This window comes from Brachyhypopomus gauderio, chromosome 2, assembly GCF_052324685.1.
Source record: "Brachyhypopomus gauderio isolate BG-103 chromosome 2, BGAUD_0.2, whole genome shotgun sequence".
NCBI lineage: Eukaryota > Metazoa > Chordata > Actinopteri > Gymnotiformes > Hypopomidae > Brachyhypopomus > Brachyhypopomus gauderio.
This window is the reverse complement of record NC_135212.1, coordinates 44,720,371-44,747,039: the sequence shown is the minus strand read 5'-3', so window position 1 is coordinate 44,747,039 and position 26,669 is coordinate 44,720,371. Positions and strand designations below refer to the sequence as shown.

Genomic DNA, 26,669 nt, shown 5'->3' with positions numbered 1-26,669 from the left:
GTAAATGGCTGTGATATAAAATGCCCTGCTAGTGGTACGCAGAGGGCGTTGCTGTGGTGCCATTCAGCGCCCCTGTGTCTTTGTGTTGTAGCTCAATGACTGTGTGGATGGAGTTACAGTGGAACATAGCTCAGATCTCTCAGTCACTGTTAACACCAAGAAGTCGTCCCATTCCTGGACATTCTCGCTTTACTGCAAGGTGAGCATTCGGACGTTCTGTGCGCGCGCGCGTGTGTGTGTGTGTGTGTGTGTGTGTGTGTGTGTGTGTGTGTGTGTGTGTGTGTGTGTGAGCTGTTTTTCATCTTCATGATTTGTAAGTTTTATCTATGGAGAAGTTCAAAGTTGATATGTGGTGCTACTGTATTCTCCTGACTGCTTGTTCCTCTTCTCATTTGCATGTGGGAAAAAACATTTAAAATAATTTATTTCCCAGTTCCTTTATCATTGTATACATTTGTAGCGTTTAGCAGCTTCTCATATCCAGAGTGATGTACAGAGTCCTCTCAATAGTCAGGTATCCTTAATGCTGGTAGATACCTGCTTAACTCTGCTGAGTCACTGCTATTAGTGACATGTTAGTGAACCTGTTGGTTAACCCCTGCTCACTCCCACCCAGCCCGCACGCACCCTGCACCGCATCGCCCTGCTCTACGATGCCAACCGCCCACACTTCTCCATCGTGGCCGTGTCGGCGGGCGACACCTCCACCCAGGTGGCCCAGCGGGTCGGCGAGGGCTCGTGCCAGGAGTGGAGTGGCGCCGGCCCGCTGCAGAACGGCATGGACCACTGCCTCTACACCGTGGAGGTGGCCTTCAACACAGAGATCTTCGGCACCTTTCGCCAGACCGTGGTCTTCGACTTCGGCTCCGAGCCCGTGTTGATGCAGAGGGTGATGGTGGACGCGGCGTCTATAGAAGGTGAGACCTAGGTGTTAGGATCTGCTGGTTATTGGTGCGTCAGGAAAGCACTGGGCCTTAAAGACCAGTGTGTCGTTCGTACTGGTAAACACCCCCCCCCCCCCCCCCCCCCCCCCCCCAGACCTGGAGCACCTGATGCAGGCTCGCCAGCAGCTCCTGATGACGGCCAAACGCTGGGACTCGTCCTGCAAGACCATCGTGGAGTTTGTGCCCAACGAGAACATGGAGCTTGAACGCAGCCTGCTGAGCCGCTACCAGATCCCTCTCTCCGCCGACCAGCTCTTCACGCAGTCCGTGCTGGACAAGACGCTCACGCGGGACAACTACCAGGCCCGCCTGCACGACCTGCTCTACATCGAGGAGATCGCCCAGTACAAGGAAGTCAGCAAGTGAGTGCCCTTTGACCTGGACAGAGTTTTCGCCTCCACCGCGCAAGGGATGTCTGCCCAGATGGGAGAGATGTGTAGGAGAGATGTAGTGATGCTAAGAGATGAGTCTATCAGCTGCTAATTCAGGAAGAGCAGTCCGCTTCAGCTTCCCTGGTCCCTGCAAGCGTTATTCTGCTCCTGACCACTAGAGGTCACAATTGATCCTTATCGAGTGCTTCTGCCTTTGCGAATGTCTAGTTGCCCAGGGTAGGTGTAAGGAAAGTAGTCATCGTTATGTAACAGGAAGGAAAAGGCAGCTCTGCCACGTTAGTGTGCTTTGATATTCGACAGAAAGTTGTATGCAGACTTTAGCTGTTAAACAGCAGTAATGTAGGAGTTTGGCGTAGGAGAATTTGCCGCTCCGCTCCAGGAATATTCCGCTTAGATGTCAGGCGGCTCGAGCAGAAATGTGCAGTCCACGTTCTCTGTGAGTGCAGATCTTCGGGGGGGGGGGGGCATTACCACAGCACAGATAAGTCCCAGTAGTTCGCTGGTGCCAGTCTAGGGAGTGGGAGTGTGGCTGTTATGACGCCCAGCAGGAACAGTGCCACAGAGGGTAGAGGTGGTGGCGGTCATTTAGCGGGCTTCGTCGTTTGGGAGGAGCTGTCCGTCAGCCATAGCTGGCCGTACATCGTCCTCGCTGTACATCGTCCTCGCTGTACCTCGTCCCTGCTGTAAAGGACACCCTGTTCTGTCCCCCCCTTAGGTTCAACATCAAGGTGAATCTGCAGCTGGTGTCCAGCTTCATGCTGACGGGCATCTCGGGCGGCGCCAAATATGCCCAGAACGGGCAGCTGTTCGCCCGATTCAAGCTGACGGAGACGCTGTCGGAGGACACGCTGGCCGGCAGGCTGGTGATGACCAAGGTCAACTCTGTGCTGCTGCTGCCAGTGAGCCGGGACCAGACGGGCGTGTGCACGGGCCACCCGGCCAGCAGCAAAGAGCGGGTGTACGAGGCGCTCATCGAGGAGAAGACCAAGGACTACATCTTCCTGCGTGTCTGCAAGGACTGCTGCCATGAGCTCGGCCTGGTGTCCGACAGGGAGCTGCAGGTGGGCACGCCACGCCGAGGTCAGGTGGTCTCAGCGGCCGGCTCTGGCTCCTGCCCAGAGAGTCCGGGGCAAATATCACGACGAGCGCTTTCTTAGACTCCTGCGGCCGCGTGTAATTCCCCTCCGTTGACATCAAACGCGTTGGCTTGGGTGCACGGCAAGGTTTCTTGCTTTTGCTATAATCCTTGTATAACCAGAGAGTGCTGCACGACGTAGTGATGGAGTGGTTAGAGAGGCCAGTGGGCCAGCCTCCAAAGAACAGGATTTGGCCTACATCACCCTTCGCGCTCCCTTTATAGACAGCGGAGAGCTCCTGTTCATTCCTGCTGGCCTTAGCCTCACACACACACACACACACATACACACACACACCTCTGCTAAAGCCCCTTTGTTCTGAGAAGTCCCTGGGGAACCCGTCATCCCCTACTGCTGTCATTTCTAAAGGCTCGTTATTGGAATAGGAACTCTCCGGGCTTTAGCGTCATGACGTTGGGCCAGCGTTATTGGAATAGGAACTCTCCGGGCTTTAGCGTCATGACGTTGGGCCAGCGTTATTGGAATAGGAACTCTCCGGGCTTTAGCGTCATGACGTTGGGCCAGCGTTATTGGAATAGGAACTCTCCGGGCTTTAGCGTCATGACGTCGGGCCAGCGTTATTGGAATAGGAACTCTCCGGGCTTTAGCGTCATGACGTCGGGCCAGCGTTATTGGAATAGGAACTCTCCGGGCTTTAGCGTCATGACGTCGGGCCAGCGTTATTGGAATAGGAACTCTCCGGGCTTTAGCGTCATGACGTCGGGCCAGCGTTATTGGAATAGGAACTCTCCGGGCTTTAGCGTCATGACGTCGGACCAGCGTTATTGGAATAGGAACTCTCCGGGCTTTAGCGTCATGACGTCGGGCCAGCGTTATTGGAATAGGAACTCTCCGGGCTTTAGCGTCATGACGTCGGGCCAGCGTTATTGGAATAGGAACTCTCCGGGCTTTAGCGTCATGACGTCGGGCCAGCGCGTTCGCGGGTTCGCTCGTGCCGGTAATCGCATGGAGCGCGCTGTGCAAACTCTTGAATATCAGGCCGGTCTTTGGAGATAATTTGCTCTTCGGGTTCATGTTGAGATGTTCCTTGAAGGAGCCCCCGAGGTGTGTTGGGCTGGCGGGTGTTGGTGTGGGCGCTGCTGGATTAATGTAGTTCCCGTGTCTCCTGCTAGGTGGAGCTACAGTTCCAGCTCAACAGGCTGCCTCTGTGCGAGATGCACTATGCCCTGGACCGCCTCCGGGACAACTCAATCCTCTTTCCCGATATCGGCCTCACCCCCACCATCCCCTGGAGCCCCAACAGGTGAGGCCCGGAAGCGCACGACACTGTTTTGCCGGACATGTTTGTTTACACGCACGTGCTGGCACGTCGGTGTCCCGTGTGTACACGTGCCGTTCTATCGCGAGTTTCCCGCCTCGCGGTGGCCGTGGCTCGTCTAGTCGGGCCTGATGATCTGCTCCTCACCGCAGGCAGTGGGATGAGCAGCTGGACCCTCGTCTGAACGCCAAGCAGAAGGAGGCCATATTGGCCATCACCACGCCCCTCTCCATCAGCCTCCCCCCGGTGCTCATCATCGGACCCTACGGCACGGGCAAGACGTTCACGCTGGCCCAGGCCGTCAAGCACATCCTCAAACAGCCCGGCACGCGGTGGGTATCTCGCTTTTTTTCTCCCTGGTCCAGTCCAGGATCTTCATTTAATGCCGCCCCGCGTGGTGCGTTCAGCTGCGCGGTTTGGTTTCGGGCTCAGAACATGTTGTGTTTTCTTGCCTCCCAGGGTCCTCATCTGCACCCATTCCAACAGTGCCGCAGACCTGTACATAAAGGACTACCTTCATCCATACGTGGAGGCAGGCAATCCACACGCAAAACCTCTCAGGTAGCCTTTCCCGCCTAACAAAAGGCTGCTTATCGGGTTTGAGCACATGAATGGGCCACGTAGAGCTCGAGTGAATACCTTCTATCTCTGGACCGAGCCTTCATGCCTGAAGCAGCTGTGGTAGATTCGGTTTCAGGCCTGTCTGGGTGCCTTGCTGGCCTTTCTCAAACACAAGCTTGCTTGCAATTATGTGGAGAGGCTTCAGTTTTCCATGGCACGATATATTAAAGGAGGGGGGAGGGTTGGTTAGGGCTGTTCATACGGTTTTTATTTTATGTTTGATCATCACCTGGTGTTTGTTAGCTGCTTGTGGGCTATGAAAGAGCTTAAAAGTCATTATGGTGAATCTTTTTGGGGCCTTCGTGGCCAGGAGCGCTGATCTGGTTATGAGGAGACGCTGTATGAGTTTGTGGTTGAACTTGGTGGCCTGGGTCGTGTGGAGCTGGAGTTCTCTGCTGCTAACCTCCTTCCCACTACCTGCCTGTCCCTGTTTCTTCCAAGATACCTGAATAATGAGTAGACACTAGAGTCAGGCATGTTGGCACAGAAAACCTTGTTTAAATGCTCCTAAGTGTATTTCATCTTCAGTGATTTTACCCAAGCATCTCTGTTTGGTCTTTGAATATTATCCCCATACTACTGTTGGCTGAATATAATCTGTATGGTACCGTCAGTTGAATGTTGTCCATCAGTGGTGACTGAGTTGATGTGTGTGTGTGTGTGTGTGTGTAGGGTTTACTTCAGGAACCGCTGGGTGAAGACTGTACATCCAGTGGTGCAGCAGTATTGCCTGATAGCTGGAGCTTACCTCACCTTCCAAATGCCCACTCGGCAGGATGTAGAGCGCCACCGTGTGGTAGTAGTGACACTCAGCACCTCCCAGTACCTCTGTCAGCTTGATCTGGACCCTGGTGAGTGTACACACACACACACACAGCCCATCACCTCTCATCCATGTCTAGCACTTCATCTCTCTTTCAGTCTTGGAGTGCTTGTGTTTTCCTTTTCTCATTTGAGTTTAAAGAACGGGAAGATGTTTTTGTACCCGGGGAAAGTGAGTGATGTCAGTGGCAGAGGAATATTTCATCCCATGTTTACAGGCACACTAAGTGCCCATAACCATAACACTTGCAAGCGCTGTGCCAGTCTCAGTCTCCCTCACGCTTGTGATCACTCTGACTCCGCCCCTGCTCCTCCCCCCGGGCTTGTGATCACTCTGACTCCGCCCCTGCTCCTCCCCCCGGGCTTGCTGGAGCAGTAAAAAAAAAAAACCAAACTTCCAAACTTCACACTTAGCCTTCTTAGGAATCCTAATCCCAAGATGAAGTTGCTGTTTTGAAAACACCTCCCAAAAGGCTCACAGTAGACTTCATCCGAAACTTCTTGAATGAAGCGGCAGCGTCTATAACAGTTTATTAAGAGAGGCTAATTCCTGCCTTGTATGGGATCATCTGTTGCTAAGAGACCCAGCTTGCCTGTCTAACACAGTCAGCATCATTAGCTTCCACTGTTGGTGACTCTTCTGTTCCCCTCATCTCCCCACTCACGCTCTCTCGCTCTCTCTCTCTCTCTGTCGTGCTCTCGCTCTCTCTCTTGTGCTCTCTCTCTCGCGCTCTCTCTCTCTCACACTCTCTCGTGCTCGCTCTCTTTATCGCGCTCTCTCTATCGCGCTCTCTCTATCGCTCTCACCCTCTCTCGTGCTCGCTCTCTCTATCGCCCTCTCTCTCTCTCTCTCTTGCGCGCTCTCTGTCTCTCTCGCTCTCTCTCTCTCACCCTCTCTCTCTCTCATTCTCGCATTCTGTCTCTCTTGGCTCTGTCAGTGTCATTTTTTTAAACAGTCAGGAAGTAGGTGGAGCATGGCTGAAGCCACAGAGCTCTCAGTGGCAGGATTATCTCCAGCTGGTGAGACTACGCCAGTGTCACACCCACTCAGTGCAGGACTCTCCTCTGGCACCCGGGGGGACTTTGGGACGTGGGTGTCGATAGACACGGGCAGCTGGGGATGGACCGTTTGTGGCCCCCGTAAGAAGGGCAACACGCTTTATATGTATTTACATGACATTCTGAAGTGTCAATGCAACGTGGTGCATGGTTCATGAGTGTAGAAGCAGACCCGCTGGTGCTGGCCAATCCTGTTGGGTGGCTGGTCTGTGGTGTGTTTGGAGGGGCCGCAGGCAGACGGGTCCACGCTGGTGTGCCCCTGGCATTCCGGGTGCTGGACCTTTTCTAGGGTTTCCTGTATTGCTACACCCAATTCACCTCATCTTTACCATCTGAAATTCACCTCATCTTTACCATCTGAAATTCACCTCATCTTTACCGTCTGAAATTCACCTCATCTTTACCGTCTGAAATTCACCTCATCTTTACCGTCTGAAACTCACCTCATCTTTACCGTCTGAAACTCACCTCATCTTTACCGTCTGAAACTCACCTCATCTTTACCGTCTGAAACTCACCTCATCTCTACCGTCTGAAACTCACCTCATCTCTACCGTCTGAAACTCACCTCATCTCTACCGTCTGAAACTCACCTCATCTCTACCGTCTGAAATGCAGCTGGATGTTCACCTCTGTAATGTGGCTTATGTTGTTTTAAAGCGGTAGGACTTGCTTTTGTTAAGGTTCCCCTTAACAAACCATAAACTTCAGCCTTAATAAACCATAATAAATGGTAAAGAAACTGTAGAAACTGTTAGAACAAGTCTTCAGTGGCTCTAAGGAGGACTTGGGAATAGTCGGGAAGGTTATGGGCAGTGTTAATAAATTGTAGGCAATTACATGATAACAACAAGGAAAGAGGCAAGATGTACATCTGCTAGTTCTGAAGTTAGTTAGCTAGCTGGATAGCCTCTCTTTTTTTTTCTTTCAGAATGCATGTCGTGTAAATTGTCAGAATTTGGAAGAACCTTGTCCAATTTTATGTACATATATTATCTAGTTGGCAAAATAACCTTAGACCAACTAACTGTTGGCGTACTGTCACTTTGCTTGACTTCCTACTTGATCTTCCTGTCATTACTATTCAGGGATCCTTCGTGCCAAAAGAATTGTATTCATATTTGTGGCACATGTCATAGTCTGGAAAGTTGGTATTGTGTAAGTCATTCAGTGGCTGTAGGGGCTAGGGTTGTTCTCTGTGCGCACATGCGTGTACAATAGCTCTTCTGACTGCAGTAACACCACCCAATTCTCCACCCCACAGTTGGAGTTCCGATTACTAGAGTTTCAAAGTTTCTACCGAATGCAAATATCTGCTTTTTACACCCCCCCTTTTTTCTCATTTGAACAAACCATGTGTTGGGTTAGGTGGTATAATCAGTTCATGTACTTACATAATTGTGAGTCACTTTACCATCTACCTTCATGTCACTTTGCATGCCACCCACACACGTGCACGAGCCCCTTCGTCCAGGGCCACCCGTGCAATATCCACCACAACTGCTCTACGGCCTGTTTTATTTTCCACAACTGTCTGATGGTTGCTTGGACAAAAAAAAAACCCTGTGTGTATCAACTTGTGTATGTGCGCATGTGTGCATGTGGTCATGGATTATTAATGCCCTCTTCTGTGAAGCTCTCTATAATGAATATTTTATTGTGTGTGTGTGTGTGTGTGTGTGTGTGTGTGTGTGGACACAAAGGGCTCTTCACGCACATCCTGCTGGACGAGGCGGCCCAGGCGATGGAGTGTGAGACCATCATGCCACTGGCTCTGGCCAGTAAAAGCACGCGCATCGTCCTTGCTGGAGACCACATGCAGGTAGACATGCTGGAGACCACACGCTACACCCAGCAGCTGCAGCAGCCTCCCTGCCCCTCCACCTGCGCCAGCCTGTCTCCTTAAAGGGAACCGCCACCCGTCTGCCAGCGCGTGATTGGCCAGGCCGGCTATGAGGGCGTGGTGCTCCCCGTGGGAACAGAGGGCTGCTGGGAGCTACGGTGCGCTCGGTTTGTGCCCCTCTGATCCAGAGCGGCAGGATCCAACGCTTGGTGGAAATCCGTGGAAAGAAAATTCAGCTGCGTGCGAATTTGTTTGTGTTTTTGCTCATCGAAAGTGCTCGTGGTTTCACTTAAGATTGCCAGATGTGCGTGTGCAGCCATGTACTCGACGTTGTGTAACTATCTTCCTGAAAACACGTACTCGACGTTGTCTACCCGTCTTCCTGAAAACACGTACTCGACGTTGTCTACCCGTCTTCCTGAAAACACGTACTTGACGTTGTGTACCCGTCTTCCTGAAAACACGTACTCGACGTTGTGTACCCGTCTTCCTGAAAACACGTACTCGACGTTGTGTACCCGTCTTCCTGAAAACACGTACTCGACGTTGTGTACCCGTCTTCCTGAAAACACGTACTCGACGTTGTGTACCCGTCTTCCTGAAAACACTTACTCGATGTTGTGTACCCGTCTTCCTGAATGACGGCTGTCTGAGAGGAGGAGGCTAGTGAACAGTCCAGGACGGAGGTCCCACGTGTCCTCACTCACTCCCTCCTGCTGTTATGAGCCGGCGCTCTGCCGCACGTGCCCAGACGGGCCTGGGAGTGGACGCTGTGCCGGACGCCAGCGCCATCGCTGCCCCAAGCGCTACGCTTCAGGCCGCCAATGCAAACTGCCCACAGAGAGCAATGTGATTTGAGTACAGTACACCAGTGCATTGTGGGGAGGGACTGCAGTGCACCCTGGGGGAAGTTTGGGTTGGTGCCAGGTATATGTAGGGCTGTACGAAATTCACGGCTATAACACCACATCACAGACCGTGAAACGCAGCAGACCTGAGGGAGAAATGATCGGATGCTGGCCTTAACTGGACAGGGCAGTGTTAAATGTCAGGCCTCATACCTTTTACCTGTTGCTATGGAGATGAGTCCAATAAGAACATCACATAGAGGATTGCCTAAATGTAGCTTGCTGGTAATGTCGGTAGCTACCTGCTACATTTTTGACCTGCATATTGTTAAACCAGCTAATGTTAGCACTAGCTAATGTGTGCAGTCTGTCGATGAATCCTTTGAGCAGGAGAGAGCTGTGTCAAAACACAGATGAGTAATTTTATCTCAGTGAGGGAATGAGGCCTAATACCTTCTTATGAAGTTCAGAGATTACCAGTCAGCCATTTGGGCTGTTGGCTTAGCTCGGCAGGCTAGCCTGTGTAGCTAGCTAGCTGGCTAAGTATTAATAAATGAAATACTTCATTTTTGAGAAACTTGGTCCATGAAATTAACCACTTTTTTCCAGTGAATTTGTTCTCTTATAAGTGCATCTCACAGGTTTTGTTAGGTAATGGGCGTGCTGTAAAGTATCCAGTATCAGTGCAGCAGTATAGCAGGCTTTGGGGAGCATAGGAGGGCTAATGTGCTCTTCTCTGTGCTGTGTCCTGTCCTCTCCAGCTGAGTCCGTTCGTGTACAGCGAGTTTGCCCGCGAGAGGAACCTGCACGTGTCCCTGCTGGACCGGCTGTACGAGCACTACCCCTCCGAGTACCCCTGCAGGATCCTGCTGTGTGAAAACTACCGCTCCCATGAGGCAATCATCAAGTAGGTGTGAACTTTTTCACATCGCTCTTCCTGACGAGGCTGACGTACAAAGGGGAGTTAGGAGGAAGGAGCCAAGCGCAAGCACGTATGCAGATGCTGACAGAGCCCCCACCTTCCTGTTGCACCCCAACACCAGTGCACTTGGGGGGGGCGGGACGGAACGCGGGGAGGATGGGAGGCGGGGCGGAACGCGGGGAGGATGGGAGGCGGGGCGGAACGCGGGGAGGATGGGAGGCGGGGCGGAACGCGGGGAGGATGGGAGGCGGGGCGGAACGCGGGGAGGATGGGAGGCGGGGCGGAACGCGGGGAGGATGGGAGGCGGGACGGAACGCGGGGAGGATGGGAGGCGGGGTGGAACACGGGGAGGATGGGAGGCGGGACGGAACGCGGGGAGGATGGGAGGCGGGACGGAACGCGGGGAGGATGGGAGGCGGGGTGGAACGCGGGGAGGATGGGAGGCGGGACGGAACGCGGGGAGGATGGGAGGCGGGGCGGAACGCGGGGAGGATGGGAGGCGGGGCGGAACGCGGGGAGGATGGGAGGCGGGGCGGAACGCGGGGAGGATGGGAGGCGGGACGGAACGCGGGGAGGATGGGAGGCGGGACGGAACGCGGGGAGGATGGGAGGCGGGGCGGAACGCGGGGAGGATGGGAGGCGGGACGGAACGCGGGGAGGATGGGAGGCGGGGCGGAACGCGGGGAGGATGGGGGGGCGGGGCGGAACACGGGGAGGATGGGAGGCGGGGCGGAACACGGGGAGGATGGGGGCGGGACGAAACACAACAGTGGGAGGTTTCTGCATCACCCCTTTGCCTTAATGTTGAACGCTCCTTGTTGTACCGTCTTTTGGAAGTCAACACAGGGAATCAAGTGCTGTACTTGATGTACTTGGGTACTAAATTGTTAATTAAAACGGACACCTTGAGTGTGTTCTGAAACATATTTACATAGAATCTCTTTGTGATTAATCATTTAGCATTGTATATATTTTTAATATATATATAAATAATGTGTGTATGTATAGAATCTGCTGGGACAAATTCTTGGGTTTAGTAGGGAAGTGGAACAACTCATTGAATTTTCAGAAATGTCCATAAATTTGAAATAAATGTTACCAAATATTTATTGGGCTGCATTTTCCATGTGGGAGGCCGTCCCATGTGACTGTTGGCTAAGGCGTACGAGGTTCTAGGGGCGGGGCTGTGAAAGACCGCTAGGATAGCTTCAGAGACGCAGAAGAACTCGTGCGGCGTCGCGAGCGTGCGACCCGCGTGCGTTCTTCGGCCTCTCTGAAGCAGCCGCCGGCGCTAACGGTGCCTTCTCCTCTCGCCCCGGCCGCAGCTACACGTCAGAGCTGTTCTACGAGGGCAAGCTGATGGCCAGCGGCAAACAGCCTCCGCACAAGGACTTCTACCCTCTGACCTTCTTCACGGCCCGCGGGGAGGACGTGCAGGAGAAGAACAGCACGGCCTACTACAACAACGCCGAGGTAGCGTACCATCACTGGCGCCGGCAGGGAGACGGTGTATACCACTACCGCACCGTAGGACGCGCTCCATCGCTCGTGTGTTTGCATGTTTGCGCGCAGGTGTTTGAGATTGTGGAGCGCGTGGAGGAGATGAGGAGGAAATGGCCTGTGGCCTGGGGCAAACTGGACGAGGGCAGCATTGGCGTGGTGTCGCCCTACGCCGACCAGGTCTTCCGCATCCGTGCCGAGCTCCGCAAGAAGCGGATGCCCGAGGTCAGCGTGGAGCGCGTGCTCAACGTTCAGGGTGAGTGTCACCGTTGTAAAATGACCGTTTTAGAATTGGCATATTCATATTTATGCAAAGTGACTGCCAGGCAAACACTGGCAGCTTGGCCATGATGGGGCTTGAACTGGCAACCTTCTGATTATTAGTCGAGCACCTTTACCACTGAGCTACATTTTGACATTGAGCTGTGCTTTTGTTATTAGGGTGAGTGTCCTGTCCATTTTGTCTTGTTTTGAGTGATTAGTAAAAGAAAACCAAAATGTCACCATTATGTCGGCTGTTACATTTTAGATTGCTGTGGGCGAAGATAACTTTTTATATTCAATCATTTATCTTCTAATGAGATGTATAGTTAAAAATACGGTCCATTCACCAGTGCAGTTTTTCTTTCTTTAGCCAATAGCTATACGTGACTTGTACATCAGGTCTAAACACAAGATTTAGTTTGTGCCTTAGAGGAAATTCCCAGTCTGAATAAAATGGTGAACGTGGCAAATCGTCTTAAATTGCGAATAATTTAAGGACAAGAGCAACGGCTCTAACGGACTCGGTCCAAACCTCTGGTGAATTTCCTGCCGTGTTTTGGAGTTTTCTGTGGTGGCTACAAGCTACTGGACCACAACCCCTGCTGTGGTGGGAGAGATGTTTCTGTGCTCTTCCACAGCTGGCTGATTAAGGTACGAGTTTGAACACGCTTACGGCTTGCTGCCGAGGTTGAGGAGCTAGATTGGTTTGTGCATAATTGATAAAATGGCTGAATACCTGGGCTTGTTCGGCAAAATTGCGTTTGAAGGTCTGCAGGTCCACAGGTGCTCGTTACCCACAGTGATTCGTGTGAAATAATTCTCGGTCCTGTCCCGCGGTAACAAAGTCTCCAATCAGACTGGTATGTCGGAAATTACAAGTTGAGCTTTCCTGTTCAACAAACACCCCTGTGCCTCACGTGGGCATCGTTACTGGTGCGAACAACGCCAGACCGGCTCAGTCTTCCGCGTTTTGTGTTTGATTGTGGTCGGCGATGAACCTATCCCCATCAGCCTCATGGTGCAGTCTCTCCCGGTGCAGTGACCTCTGACCTCCCCCTCCCCCACAGGTAAGCAGTTCCGCGTGCTGTTCCTGAGCACGGTCCGCACACGTCACACCTGCAAGCACAAACAGACGGCCATCAAGCGGAAGGAGCAGCTGGTGGAGGACTCCACAGAGGACCTGGACTACGGCTTCCTGTCCAACTACAAACTCCTCAACACGGCCATCACGCGTGCCCAGTCCCTGGTGGCCGTGGTGGGAGACCCCATCGCACTGTGCTCAGTTGGGCGCTGCAGGTAAACCAAACACACAGGGGACACAGTCAGTGACGCCCGTCAGTCAGACTGTCGCTCTCTGCTTAAAAATCCCTTTCAGTGTTGGAGTGACAGATGAGTAATGATGGTGCAAGTTGGACTGGGGTGATTGGTGTGTGTGTGTATCTGTGTGTGTGTGTGTGTGTGTGTGTGTGTGTGTGTGTGTGTGTGTGTGATGCATAATAAATGCTAATTGCTGTTATTTTAAGCAAGGTTGTGATTACTGTTATTAATTGCGATGAAACGTGATTAGTGCGTGGTAATAAATAACCCTAGTGCTAGAGAAATGGCTACGATTTGTCAGGTTGCTCGAACACCTGTGACGATAATTGTCTCGGAACGTCCGCCATTGATCAGGGACTCCTAGGGCACGTACTGAAAAGTCCCCTGATTGATTGGAGTGCTGGTTTGATGCAGTGTTGCTTGGGAGGAGAAGACTGTTTGAGATGCAGCAGGTCTCTTCCTGAACAGTCTGCATTATAGTTCACCCAAGTGCAGCTCTTCCCCCAGCCTGCTATTTTAATTAGCGTGCCATTCATTAATTGCGATTTGTTAATTGGGTTTTCTCTGCATGCCTGATTGGGTGGCGTGTGTTGGAAGGGGGGGGGGGGCTGGCGGCTTTCTGGAGCGGCCGAGCTTTTCTGGGCGAGGAGGGCGGGCATCAGGCCTGGCATGCCCCGGACTTGTGCTGTGCCCTTCAGCGGCACGCGTTGGCGAGTGGGAGCAGCGCTAGACGCCACCGCCCGGCGTGGGAGTGTGGTGGCGTGAAGCTGTGGCACATGCCAACGCTCGCTTGGCACCCCGCCATGTGTGTGGCTACGTGTGGGCGACGGCGTGTCCAGCCTTGGCCGAGGGAGGCGTGTCCATCCCCCGCTGAAGGAGGCGTGTCCATACTCGGCCGAGGGAGGCGGTTGGGGGGGGGGGGGGGGGTGGGGGGGGGGGGGTGTAGCGCTAATGAGCCTGCTGCCACAGAAGCTAAGTTGTTGTGAAACACGGGCTTTGATTTGTCACGTAAGTCTTGCTTACTGATCATGGGTGTCTCTGTTCAGTGAGGGAATAAGATGTTGCTGTCAGAGGGTTTGGCAGAGCAGCATAAAATCTGTGTGTGTGTGTGTGTGTGTGTGTGTGTGTGTGTGTGTGTGTGTGTGTGTGTGTGTGTGTTTGTTGACATGCCCTTCTTGAGAGGACTGTCCATCAGCCCCTGCTCACCGATCCCTATCCTCCATAGCCACAGCTCCCTCGTCGCTATGGAGACTGTTGCGTCAGCCAATCGCAGGAGCGCGGTCACAGGAAATGTCACGCCGAAGGGCCCAGCAATTAAATCAATCTGTGTGTGCGCGAGAGTGTGTGTGTGTGTTGTGGAGGCAGGAGACACAGTGAGCCAAACTAACACCCGGCTTCAGTGACTCGGTAATCTGAAGGTTATCTGGAGCGTTCTCTAGCACACAGCTAGATTCACCAGCAGCAGATTACTTTCTTACACGCAAGCGCTGGCTTCAAGAGTGATGTAGCAGTTAAGACTCCTAAACGCCTGTTAAACGCCTGTGTTTCCGGGTGGGATTCTGTGCCGCTCTACACTCTAACCCGTAGCTGCTGTCTGTGAGCATCGCCTCTGATTTATGTCTTTCAGCATTCCCATCAAGGCCTTGATTAGTTAAATCAGTTATGCCTCTTCAAACTGGAGCGTGTTATGTGAAACGGGGTTTTTGAGGGGCGGCGACGGGTGAATCGCTGTGTCATTAGCACAGGAAGCCACAAAATATAACCCAACATTACAGCTCCTCTCATTTGCCTAAATCATTTCTTACCATACACTGTGACAGAACTTTCAAGCGATTATGCAAAGTATGCTGAATCCTCGCACCTTATTATTTTATTCACAAATAAAATTCAACTTTATTCAAAGTATGCTGAAACCTCACGCCTATTCATGACATCAGGTAACTCCGCTGAAGATCTGAAGTTGTGAATATTCATAGAGATTTGACTCATACATAATGAATTAATGTGTATGTCTTTTATGCTTTACTTGTCTGTCATGACAGCTGTAGACCAAGAAAAAAAATATTCCTTGGGCTATGAACCCAAATCATAATTTTAGCTAACAGGAGAGAACCTGTCAAGCTAATCCTGTGTGATTCTGTAAAAGGTGTGTCGCTAACCGGATGTGCATGAAAAAACATCGATGTGAGGGTCAGGCGTGGTGTAGGGTTTGGAGTCATATGTGGCATTGTGTGGGGCGGTGTGAGGTCAGGGGTGGTGTGGGGTGTGTGTTGGTGTGAGGTGCAGTGCCCCAGCCCTCTCCTGAAGCATCTTCACCCCTGGTCCTCAGCACAGGTGCAGCGTGGTGATGCAAGCCTCTCTTGCTCTCATCGGCGTGATCGCTGTGTTCATCTCCCCTGATTGATCCAAACCTTGCCTGAAAAAATCCACCAGCCACCTTGTGGCAAATGGTAACCAGGGTCCTCTCTCAGATCTCTCAGAGGGAGGCCTTGACGGTTGCTTTCTGTCTTCCTGATCCGTTTTTGGGCTTCCCTGAGTCATGCTTAGTGTATTTCCAGTTATGCATAGTAAATGTCCACCCAGGAGCACTCGGGGTCGAGTTTTGAGCCTGAATGAAGACTTATGATTAGGTCTGGGACCTGAGGTTTATGACCTGGTGGGGGTTTTACCTCAGATGGGAGGCTGTGTGTGTGTGTGTGTGTGTGTGTGTGTGTGTGTGTGTGTGTGTGTGTGTGTGTGTGTGTGTGTGTGTGTGTGTGTGTGTGTGTGTGTGTGTGTGTGTGTGTGTGTGTGTGTGTCGGCAGAGCCTCAGTAGGGTCTCAGTATGGTCTTGGCAGGGTCTCAGCAGGATCTCGGTATGGTCTCGACAGGGTCTCCGCGGGCTCCCACCCTACAGCTGCTACTCGCCCTCGCAGACGTTTCCTAAACGAATTCTCTGCAAAGGCAGCTTTCAAAAACGCAAAGCGTCTCATTTGTGGGTGTGAGAATTGTTATTAATTTATTGTGTGTGTGTGTGTGTGTGAGAGAATGAGGTGGTGATGTGGTTTTTTTTAAGTGCTTGCATGAAGATGGAGGCGCATTCCCTCTGGGTAATCTCTGGTTAGGGTGGCTGTGGTGAGGACGAGCCCTCCCTCGCACCACAGCCAGGGGTTACAGAGCCAAGGAGTCAGGGCGGGGCGATGTTGGGTGTTGTGTGCACCTCCTGACCGCCGACCGTCCCGCTGACCCGCGCGTCTCTCTGGCCTCTCGCGCAGGAAGTTCTGGGAAACCTTCATCTCCATCTGCCACGAGAACGCCAGCCTTCACGGCATCACCTTCGAGCAGATCAAGGCCCAGCTGGAGGCCCTGGAGCTGAAGAAGACCTACGTGCTGAACCCGCTGGCCCCCGAGTTCATCCCCCGAGCCCTGAGGCCCCAGCACCCGCAGGGCCCCGGGAAACACCAGCACTCCCCGCCAAAGGTGCGTAAAACGGCCCTCGGCCCACCAAGCTTAGTGAGCATCATTCATGTACCAGCGCAGGATGGACGCTCCTCATATTATGATGTGTTTGTTTAGCTCTGTGTCATTTGTTGTTGACCTGTAACAAATCAGTATCTGTTGATGATGATTTCTGCATCTTGGTGATCATTTGCACATGTTGCTTGTAGCAGTATTGCTAGTTATCCTGCCCAGTAACATCTGATTTTCTGTGATTTATGCCAAGCACAAATGGGAGAAGATTTCATTCAGTCAGGCATCCGCAGAGCTTTAAAATATGTCAAGGGGTCTTCGTATCGGCATTACCACACATTCTCTCCTCAGGCCAATATTGTTCGTACAAGAACATCCACCCATATGTTTAATAAACACTTCAGGAAAAATCAGAGATTTCCATTGTTGCTGTGAAACGTGAACAAGACCAGATGTGACCGCACGGGGAACGTAACGCAGAATCATCCGTTTCCATGGAGTCCTGCGCCGTGGTTTCCAGCGCTAATCAAGACGCCAGCGTGACTCTGCGTATGATGACGGGCATTAGCGCGCAGCTGGACAGACCCTAGACAGCACGTTTAAGTTGTGACTTTTAACATTTCAGACTCGGATGCAAAATAATAATAAGGAAAAACAGTATGGCTTACACATTGTTTTGGTGAAATTGATATACAGGCTGGTGACTCGATAGCTGTCAGAGGAGAGAGGGACAGAACAGGTCTGCTGCAAGGTAACCCAGATGAGATTTCAGCTTCAACATGGCGAAGTCGAGAATTGGCATCGGAGCAGGTGGTATTGGAGCGCGGCCCGCACCCGTGGGATCGGTGTGTCTCGAAACGGCTCGTGTCCGTCTCTTAAAGCGGCCCGTGTCGGTCAGGGTTTTTTCCTGATGGTAGCTGGTGACCCTTCAGCAGGTTGGATCCCTGCGGCAGGAGCGGTGAGCTCCGTCTGTGGGTGGAGAAAAACGGACGATGGTGCGTTAAGCACGATTTAGGCCAAATGTAGCCGTATTAATATCCATCAGTTTTCAAAAGAAACTGCTGCATTCTCGTGATGGTGTGTTGGTTTCAGAAGACTCCTCGTGAAGGGTTTTGAGGAGCAGGCCAGGACACTGCTGCAGGTGTCTGGCCTAACTAAACGTGTGTCCGGTCAGGGTGAAGCGGATGAAGGTCTGGCCGCCGGGGTTCGGCTAGCGCGACGCCTCCGTGGTGTTAATGATGGTGCTGTGGGTTCTGCTAGGCAGCGGTGGGGGGGGGGTATTGGAGGAGAGCGGGGGCGGGCCCTCTGACGAATAATATGTCAATCATGTCCGCTCCCTTAGGAGGAGACAGGTAAACATGCCAGAGGAGACGAGTGTGCAGAGTTCTCTCCCTCTCCGTCAGTCTCCACTACGCTCTGCTCTGTCTTTCCCCCTTGGCTTTTTGGCTGTTTTCTCCTCCTCTTTCTCCCCCTCTTTCTCCCCCTCTTTCTCTCTCTCTCTCTCCCACTTGTCTTTCTCCAGCTTACTCTTGCCCCCTAATTTGCTCTTAGTCATGGTCTGTAAACCCTCAAACAAGCTCTCTCTCTCTCTCTCTCTCTCTCTCTCTCTCTCTCTCTCTCTCTCTCTCTCACTCACTCACTCACTCCCCTCTCTCTCTCTCTATTAGCTGCCTAGTTTCTCCAGCTTCTCTTTTCACCTCCTTTGGTCTTTTTCTTTCCCTCCTCCCTCGGATGGTGAATCCATTATCTCTGTAGCTTATCGGAGGAGACGTGGTCATTAACTCGCTGTCCGCTGGAGCCCCGTGGCAGCTCTGTGGGTCGCCGCACTAAACACACCACAGCTTGTTAATGCGATAAGAATTCATTTGGTTCAAAGTTGACTCAATTAGCAGCTTCATCAAAGAAGTGCTAAAGAATATATAATAAGGGCGGGTTGTTGTGGCTGCCCAGCGAGCTTCTGCAGCTGTTTTCCTGAAGGCTGGTTGAAAGTGCAGCACGTGTGATGGTGCTGCTCCGTCTGTAAATGTGCTTGTCCTTCTGTTTGCTTGTTTTTTGGGGGTTTTTTCCCTTTTCTTTTACTAACATCAATTGCTTCTGAGAGCCCTAATGGCACAACGTATGATGCGCTTTGAGAAGTTCCACCAATCCAGAGCAGAAACGGCCACCTTCCTATCCGAGGTGATTTGATTCTGTGATTAATGGGCTCGGTTGCTATGGAGATGGTTCATTTTGAAAGCCGGAGCAACTTTTCTAAATAAAAGGCATGAATGGGCATCGGGGGGCTGGTATGTTTAATGGACACATGCTGTATTAATAACGCGCGCCTCATTCTATCGGCACAGACGGCTTTCACGGGGGCCTTTGAACAGCCGTGTGCTGGCTGGGGTTGCGTGAATGATGTTTCTTACCCCGTCTGAGCACCGTCGTTAGTTTGGTGTACTTCTTGGAGTGTGTGGAGGTGGAGAACAGGGACGTGTGTACGGTGTGTGTACGGGGACGCACCGGAACATCCAACCGAGACTCCGATAGCAACTGACAAAGCGCAGCGCCCTGTGGCCGTGCGTCTCGCGCCTGGATGGCCTCTGTACTCACTGCTGGCTGTGTTCAGCAGGCTGGGTGTGGAAGCCCCGCCCCCTCCCTGTGCTCTCTGCTCCAATGGGAGATGCAGGGCACAGATGCCCCGCCCCCCCCCCGCCCCAGTGCTCACTCAGGCCTTCCTCTTCTCTCCACAGGCGAAAGGACAACTTCCCAATCACTCGGAGCATTTCCCTCCCGATGGCTTTGGTAAGTGAGTCTCTCTCTCTCTCTCTCTCTCTCTCTCTCTCTCTCTCTCTCTCTCTCTCTCTCTCTCTCTCTCTCTCTCTCTCTCTCTCTCTCTCTCTCTCTCTCTCTCTCTCTCTCTCTCTCTCTGTGTCTCTCTCTCTCCCACTCTCTCTCTCTCCCTCTCTCCCTCACCCACCTCATGTTGACTACCCAATGCAGGGCCGTATCAAGCTCCCTGTTCAGATAATGGACTCTTTGGCTCATTGCAGTGCCATGAGAAAGCTGGTAGAGTTGCCACACTCCACATGCATAGAATATAAATCTAGATGAATGTAGACGTTCCTCTGTGTGTACCATAGAATATAAATCTAGATGAATGTAGACGTTCCTCTGTGTGTACCATAGAATATAAATCTAGATGAATGTAGACGTTCCTCTGTGTGTACCATAGAATATAAATCTAGATGAATGTAGACGTTCCTCAGTGTGTACCATAGAATATAAATCTAGATGAATGTAGACGTTCCTCTGTGTGTACCATAGAATATAAATCTAGATGAATGTAGACGTTCCTCTGTGTGTTCCTTGGTTTGTTCCTCCGTGTGTTCCTCACAGGGTCACCTGGAAAGCGTTAGCTCAGTGCTCAAGGTCAAGACAGGGATTAGTAGCGGGGGAGGCGGGGTTGCTCTTCTCTCCGCCCTCCGGTCGTGGTTTGAGGGGGGTGGGTGGGGTTTATTAACACCGCCTGTTTTGGTTGGCTGGGTACGATTAACCAGGGTTGTTTGCAAACGTGGCCACTGCACATGAGGGTCATTAGTTTGCGGATCACTGCGTGATCTCTGAGGTGGAATGAGGGGGAGGGACGTGCTTGTGTTTCTCCACCGCTCTGAGCAGAGAGAGAGAGTGGTGAGATCAGTCAGACGGCCCCAACACCCGCCTTGTGTTAACACGCGGCAGTAACAACAGTTACTCCTGATTACTGTGTGGAGGTTAGTGAATGGAGAGAGGGGGAGGGGGAGTGGGAGAGAGAGACGGAGAAACAGAGAGAGAGAGAGAGATGGTCACGGGACATTGAGATCCTGTCAGCTAGAGTTGTCGCAGTGAATTTCCCTCTAAATTGGAAGCACAGTTCAGGTGTCATCGTGATTTCTTCTGCCCCAAACGCTGTCTGGCTGCGTGACGCGCTGCTCGTTTGGACGTGTCCGCTTTCTCCCTCGTCCTGTCCACCGTCGTTATTCTGGGACGTCTCTTTGTTGACCGTAGTTGTGTTCTCCCCAGCAGCAGTAGATCAGAGCAGCTCCAGACTCTTCAGTAAACGCCAACTGCCAAACGCCGTTCCAGCAGGACGCACACACAGCTCTTCTACTCCTGCCAAGCTTCACCCGTAGCCATTAGCAACCAGCTCCGCTCACTGTGACCTCTGGACTCGGTGAGTCAGCGTGGTTTGCTCGGTTTTCTCACTCAGCTCGCCGTTGTCTCCCCGTTGTCTCCAGTCCAGCCCAGCGCCGCCGTGCTGATGGGGAACCCCATCCAGGCCTTCACCCCACCAGGAGGGGGCGCTCCGCCCGCCGGCAAGTCACCCAGCCCGGTTCAGCGCATCGACCCCCACACGGGGGCCAGCATCCTGTACGTGCCCGCCGTCTACGGGGGCAACGTGGTAATGCCTGTGCCACTGCCGGTGAGTACTGGGAAACCAGACCGTTCTCTGTGTGTGTGTGTGTGTGTGTGTGTGTGTGTGTGTGTGTGTGTGTGTGTGTGTGTGTGTTAATCAAGATGGATGGAGGAAGGGTCACGAAGTTCCTCTTTCTTTACAGTATAGATTTATGGCCACCGCTTTACCGGACCGATAACACACGAGTCTCCTTGTTAGACAGAATGAGCAGTTACAACTGTATGACTTCCGTTATGGATGTGTGGAGTCAGTGTTAATGAACCAGCAAAGAGCCTGCATGTCGAAGTGTGTGCTCCCGCCACACACACACCACAGTCCCACCACACACACACCACAGTCCCGCCACACACACACCACAGTCCCGCCACACACACACACACACACCACAGTCCCGCCACACACACCACAGTCCCGCCACACCCACCACAGTCCCGCCACACCCACCACAGTCCCGCCACACACACACCACAGTCCCGCCACACACACCCACCACAGTCCCGCCACACACACCCACCACAGTCCCGCCACACACACACACCACAGTCCCGCCACACACCCACCACAGTCCCGCCACACCCACCACAGTCCCGCCACACACACACCACAGTCCCGCCACACACACCCACCACAGTCCCGCCACACACACCACAGTCCCGCCACACACACCCACCACAGTCCCGCCACACACACCCACCACAGTCCCGCCACACACACCCACCACAGTCCCACCACACACACCCACCACAGTCCCGCCACACACACACACCCACCACAGTCCCGCCACACACACACACCACAGTCCCGCCACACACACCCACCACAGTCCCGCCACACACACCCACCACAGTCCCGCCACACACACCCACCACAGTCCCGCCACACACACACACCACAGTCCCGCCACACACACCCACCACAGTCCCGCCACACACACCCACCACAGTCCCGCCACACACACACACCACAGTCCCGCCACACACACCCACCACAGTCCCGCCACACACACACACACCACAGTCCCGCCACACCACACACACCCACCACAGTCCCACCACACACACCCACCACAGTCCCGCCACACACACACACCACAGTCCCGCCACACACACCCACCACAGTCCCGCCACACACACCCACCACAGTCCCGCCACACCCACCACAGGCCCGCCACACACACACACACACACCACAGTCCCGCCACACACACCACAGTCCCGCCACACCCACCACAGTCCCGCCACACCCACCACAGGCCCGCCACACACACACACACACCACAGGCCCGCCACACACACACACCCACCACAGTCCCGCCACACACACCCACCACAGTCCCGCCACACCACACACACCCACCACAGTCCCGCCACACACACCCACCACAGTCCCGCCACACACACCCACCACAGTCCCGCCACACACACCCACCACAGTCCCGCCACACACACACCACAGTCCCGCCACACACACCCACCACAGCCCCCCCACACACACCCACCACAGTCCCGCCACACACACACACCCACCACAGTCCCGCCACACACACCCACCACAGTCCCGCCACACACACCCACCACAGTCCCGCCACACACACCCACCACAGCCCCCCCACACACACCCACCACAGTCCCGCCACACACACCCACCACAGTCCCGCCACACACACCCACCACAGTCCCGCCACACACACACACCACAGTCCCGCCACACACACACACCACAGTCCCGCCACACACACCCACCACAGTCCCGCCACACACACACACCACAGTCCCGCCACACACACACACCACAGTCCCGCCACACACACACACCACAGTCCCGCCACACACACACACCACAGGCCCGCCACACACACACACACACCACAGGCCCGCCACACACACACACACACACCACAGTCCCGCCACACACACCACAGTCCCGCCACACACACCACAGTCCCGCCACACACACCACAGTCCCGCCACACACACCACAGTCCCGCCACACACACCACAGTCCCGCCACACCCACCACAGTCCCGCCACACACACCCACCACAGTCCCGCCACACACACCCACCACAGTCCCGCCACACACACCCACCACAGTCCCGCCACACACACCCACCACAGTCCCGCCACACACACACACCACAGTCCCGCCACACCCACCACAGTCCCGCCACACACACCACAGTCCCGCCACACCCACCACAGCCCCGCCACACACACCCACCACAGTCCCGCCACACACACCCACCACAGTCCCGCCACACACACACACCCACCACAGTCCCGCCACACACACCCACCACAGTCCCGCCACACACACACACCCACCACAGTCCCGCCACACACACCCACCACAGTCCCGCCACACACACCCACCACAGTCCCACCACACACACACCACAGTCCCGCCACACACACACACACCCCCACCACAGTCCCGCCACACACACACACACACCCACCACAGTCCCGCCACACACCCACCACAGTCCCGCCACAACTCCATCATTTTCCTCAGAGCTGCAGACGCCACTGCTGTATTTGATTGACAGCTACTGACCTTGTGGGCAAACACTCCATGAAGGCTTTGGTTACTCAGACATGCCAGCGAGCTCTTTGACATGCGCCGCGACCCCAAACACGGAGCCTGAGCCCTAATGAGAGCACAGGAAGGAGGGAGATACTAGCGGCTGATGCTAGGAAGGGCTCAGTCTGTTGTTTTAATCCCGCAGGACGTTTTTAGGATGTTTATATCAAATGTCTTTTAATTAGCCGTCAGTGTTCTTATGTGCCCCGTGTCTCACAACTGTAAATACATGCGTTTGTTCGAGAACGAAACCCCGAAGCGTTCGTAAGGTCCCCATGTCTTTCTGCAGCTTCCGCAGCTGCCTTGGCCGAACTACCAGGGTCGCTTCGCCATGGACCCCCGGATCATGAGTCACCAGGCGGCCATGGCTGCCTACAACCTCAACCTGCGTCCGGCCGCCGCAAACCGGGCGTCCCCCGTGCTCTACGGCCTGGGCCAGCCCTCTCCCATGGGCCTCGGACAGCCGCCCGGCCCAGACAAGGACCTGCTGCAGGAGCCCGGCACCAACGGTACCGTGTCCTCCGCTAGGGCCGTACAAATTATCGTTTGTTATCGCAAGATCAGACTTCGCAGTTCCGATCCCATATTGGTTTGCAAATGAGCCCACCAACAGATTACAGATTTTTTTTATTGCTTGCTTTCTACAGTCTTTCAGTTCTAGATGAGTGTTCTGTGGGTGTTTTGATGAAACGCATCATCAAATAAACTCGGCGTGACCGCCGAGTTCCCTGGACGTCTCTGCTCCGGCCCTCATCTGTAGCGGCAGTGGACAGTGTTGGTCTGCTGCATGGAGGGGCCACGGGGCCAGAGAGAGTGAACCCCCCCATTTTCACAGTTTCCTCGCTGCAAATGAACTTGTGCGGTACGAGCACTGAGCGCGTATCGAAGGGGGCGTGATGATGTGGCTTACATAAGGTGCTTTCTCTGAGTGAGCTCTCGGAGCAGGAAGCCGTAGCCTACTTACACCACCCCATAAGCCCCGGCGAGAGGGCTGCCTGTCGCAGCTGTGACGAGCTGCCTCACAGCCGCGTGCTAGGAGGCCCTGGAGGGTTTTCGTTTCAGAGACCTCGGCCCCTTTACAGCTGTACAGTCTGACCGGTTGTATGTGAGCGTTGTTGACGTGAATCTGCAGCCGATTATGTAGATCGGCGGCTTGTAAATGTTCGGTTGAAACCTACCTGCTCTGTGCTGTTCTGGCTGTAACGCTGTGCTGTACGTCCTCCTCACAGGGAAGGTCGACATTAATGGGAAAGTGGAACATGGCAGGCTGCTAACGCCTGAAAGGAAAGGCCCCGAGCTGAAGGACAAACAGGTATCTCTCCGCTCAGCCAGCCGTCGGTCAGGAGCTTTTGTGCCGTGTTTTCTGAGTGTCGTCACGGGTTTGCTCTTCCGCAGGGAGACCCCGAGAACAAGAGCCCCGAGACGCACGCCGGCCTGGCCTTCCCCGCCGGACGTCTCCTGCGCAAGGAGCCGCCCGCCCAGCGCTCGCTCGGCTTCCACCTGGCCCCGCCCCACCCGAGCTTCGCCCCGCCCCCCGCCGCCGGCCCCTTCGCGCAGCAGTACGGCCTCCCCCGGCCCGCCCTCCGCGTCCAGCCCCAGCAGCCGCCCGCCGCCTTCCCACCGTCCTTCTTCGCCGGCCACCCGATGGGCCAGCGCGGCCTGCAGTCGCCGGTCCTGGAGGGCCTGGAGGGGGGCGGCGGCCTGGAGGGGGGCGTGCCCGAGGAGCTGAAGGGCGCGGTCAGGGGCCTCCCGCCCCAACAGCACCAGCCCATGCGCCTCAACAGCTTCGGCGAGGAGAGCCTGGACTCCCTGCTGGGGGAACCGCTGGGTACGCGTTAGCGCTCATCACCCATCCAGGCAGCGGCCGTGTTGAAACTGTATTTTAATACGTGCTTTGATGTCCCGTCACGTTCGAGCCTCATTCAGGAAGCGTGTATTAAGTGTCGATGTCGGGATGTGTTGCGTTTACGTACGAGTGTTGATGAAACGGCATGGCGCTGCTTTCTGCCCACGTTGGGACTCGTGAAGTTGCGGTGGCTTCTGACTTTGTGGGTCTCCGTCGCTCCCCTGACCGCATCCGTGTGGTGTTTGTTTGCAGATGGCCAGAGCTGTCCGGGCCTGGACCCTCTCACCCCCCAGCACCAGCCGCAGACGGCCCGCTTGGGCCAGTGGGCCGAACCGGGGCCTTTCCTCCAGGGCGCCGTGCCGCCGTACGCCCTGGCCCAGCAGCTGGCACACCTGGGCCAGCCGGGCCTACGTCTGCCACAGCAGCTGCTCCGGGCCAACTGGGGCCTGGGTCCTGCCACCGAGGACGAGCCACGTCCAGTCATGCCCAGGTGGGTCGGAGCTCTGCCCATCAGTAACAGTGGAGCTTTACGTTACGGTGTGAGTGAGTCGTGGTTTAGTTTGTGACGGAGACTGTATGCTGACATAGAGCTCTGTGGGATGTATCGGGGTCTTCTATGGTATTTTTTTAATTCTTAAAGCATGTTATTGAGTATATTGACCTTAATAAGAGTCTGCTGCTCGGTCCTGCCATATCTCCCCCTGCTGGACAGGTTTCCCGGTCTGCTGCGTGAGATGCTTCCCCAGGAGCCGTGTGAGCAGCGGGACGCCGCCGACATGCCCCCCCCTCAGTCCCGCCTGCTGCAGTACCGCCAGGCCCAGCAGCAGCCCCGTAGCCCCGGGGAACCGCCCTCGCCGTCCGCCGCCCACAACCACGCGCCCGTCCCGGGGGTCTTCCCCTACCCGGAGAGCGGCCGGGAGCTCCCCTACCACCAGCACCAGGCCTCCTTCGGCCAGCCCGCCTACTCCCTGCCCCCCGAGGGCGCAGCGGGAGGCCTGCCCATCAAGTACCTCCTCCCCGAGGCCCACTGGCCCCACGGCGGCCTGCAGCAGAGCCCCTCGCTGGGGCCGCCTCTGCCCTTCGGCCTGCACGCCCTGGGCCCCCGGCAGGAGCAGGGCCCCCTCGCACACCTGCAGCACCAGCAGCAGAAGCTCCAGGCCCCCCAGAGCGCCCTGCACAGCGTAGAAGAGGTGAGGAGTCCCGGCACAACCCGGCTGGCCTAGGGGGTCGATCACAGGGCAGGATTTCTTACTTAACCAGATCAGTCAGGACAAAAACATGAGACATTGCTGTCGGACAACCGTCACGTGGGTTACAGCTTATTTAGCGTACTGAGAAATTCCTTTTATTTTGCTGGAAATGCTTGATGTTTTTATTTTTTTGGTTTATATTTTAGTTGCCTTTGAAC

General features: G+C 54.5%; 1 protein-coding gene across 1 annotated transcript in view; it reads left to right on the top strand.

The window, feature by feature from the left end:
* Positions 1-26,669, top strand: part of helz (helicase with zinc finger) — a 36,040-nt gene that overhangs the window by 7,941 nt on the left and 1,430 nt on the right. The window contains exons 9-29 of the mRNA XM_076996841.1: positions 92-199; positions 617-917; positions 1,039-1,306; positions 2,052-2,397; positions 3,606-3,736; positions 3,904-4,083; positions 4,211-4,312; positions 5,045-5,223; positions 7,957-8,075; positions 9,706-9,851; positions 11,192-11,339; positions 11,439-11,622; positions 12,698-12,926; positions 16,202-16,406; positions 19,130-19,181; positions 20,654-20,838; positions 23,705-23,924; positions 24,645-24,727; positions 24,811-25,243; positions 25,514-25,751; positions 25,974-26,451. Of these exons, the coding sequence (XP_076852956.1) occupies positions 92-199; positions 617-917; positions 1,039-1,306; positions 2,052-2,397; positions 3,606-3,736; positions 3,904-4,083; positions 4,211-4,312; positions 5,045-5,223; positions 7,957-8,075; positions 9,706-9,851; positions 11,192-11,339; positions 11,439-11,622; positions 12,698-12,926; positions 16,202-16,406; positions 19,130-19,181; positions 20,654-20,838; positions 23,705-23,924; positions 24,645-24,727; positions 24,811-25,243; positions 25,514-25,751; positions 25,974-26,451 (4,335 nt within the window). The remainder of the gene's footprint in view (positions 1-91; positions 200-616; positions 918-1,038; positions 1,307-2,051; positions 2,398-3,605; positions 3,737-3,903; positions 4,084-4,210; positions 4,313-5,044; positions 5,224-7,956; positions 8,076-9,705; positions 9,852-11,191; positions 11,340-11,438; positions 11,623-12,697; positions 12,927-16,201; positions 16,407-19,129; positions 19,182-20,653; positions 20,839-23,704; positions 23,925-24,644; positions 24,728-24,810; positions 25,244-25,513; positions 25,752-25,973; positions 26,452-26,669) is intronic.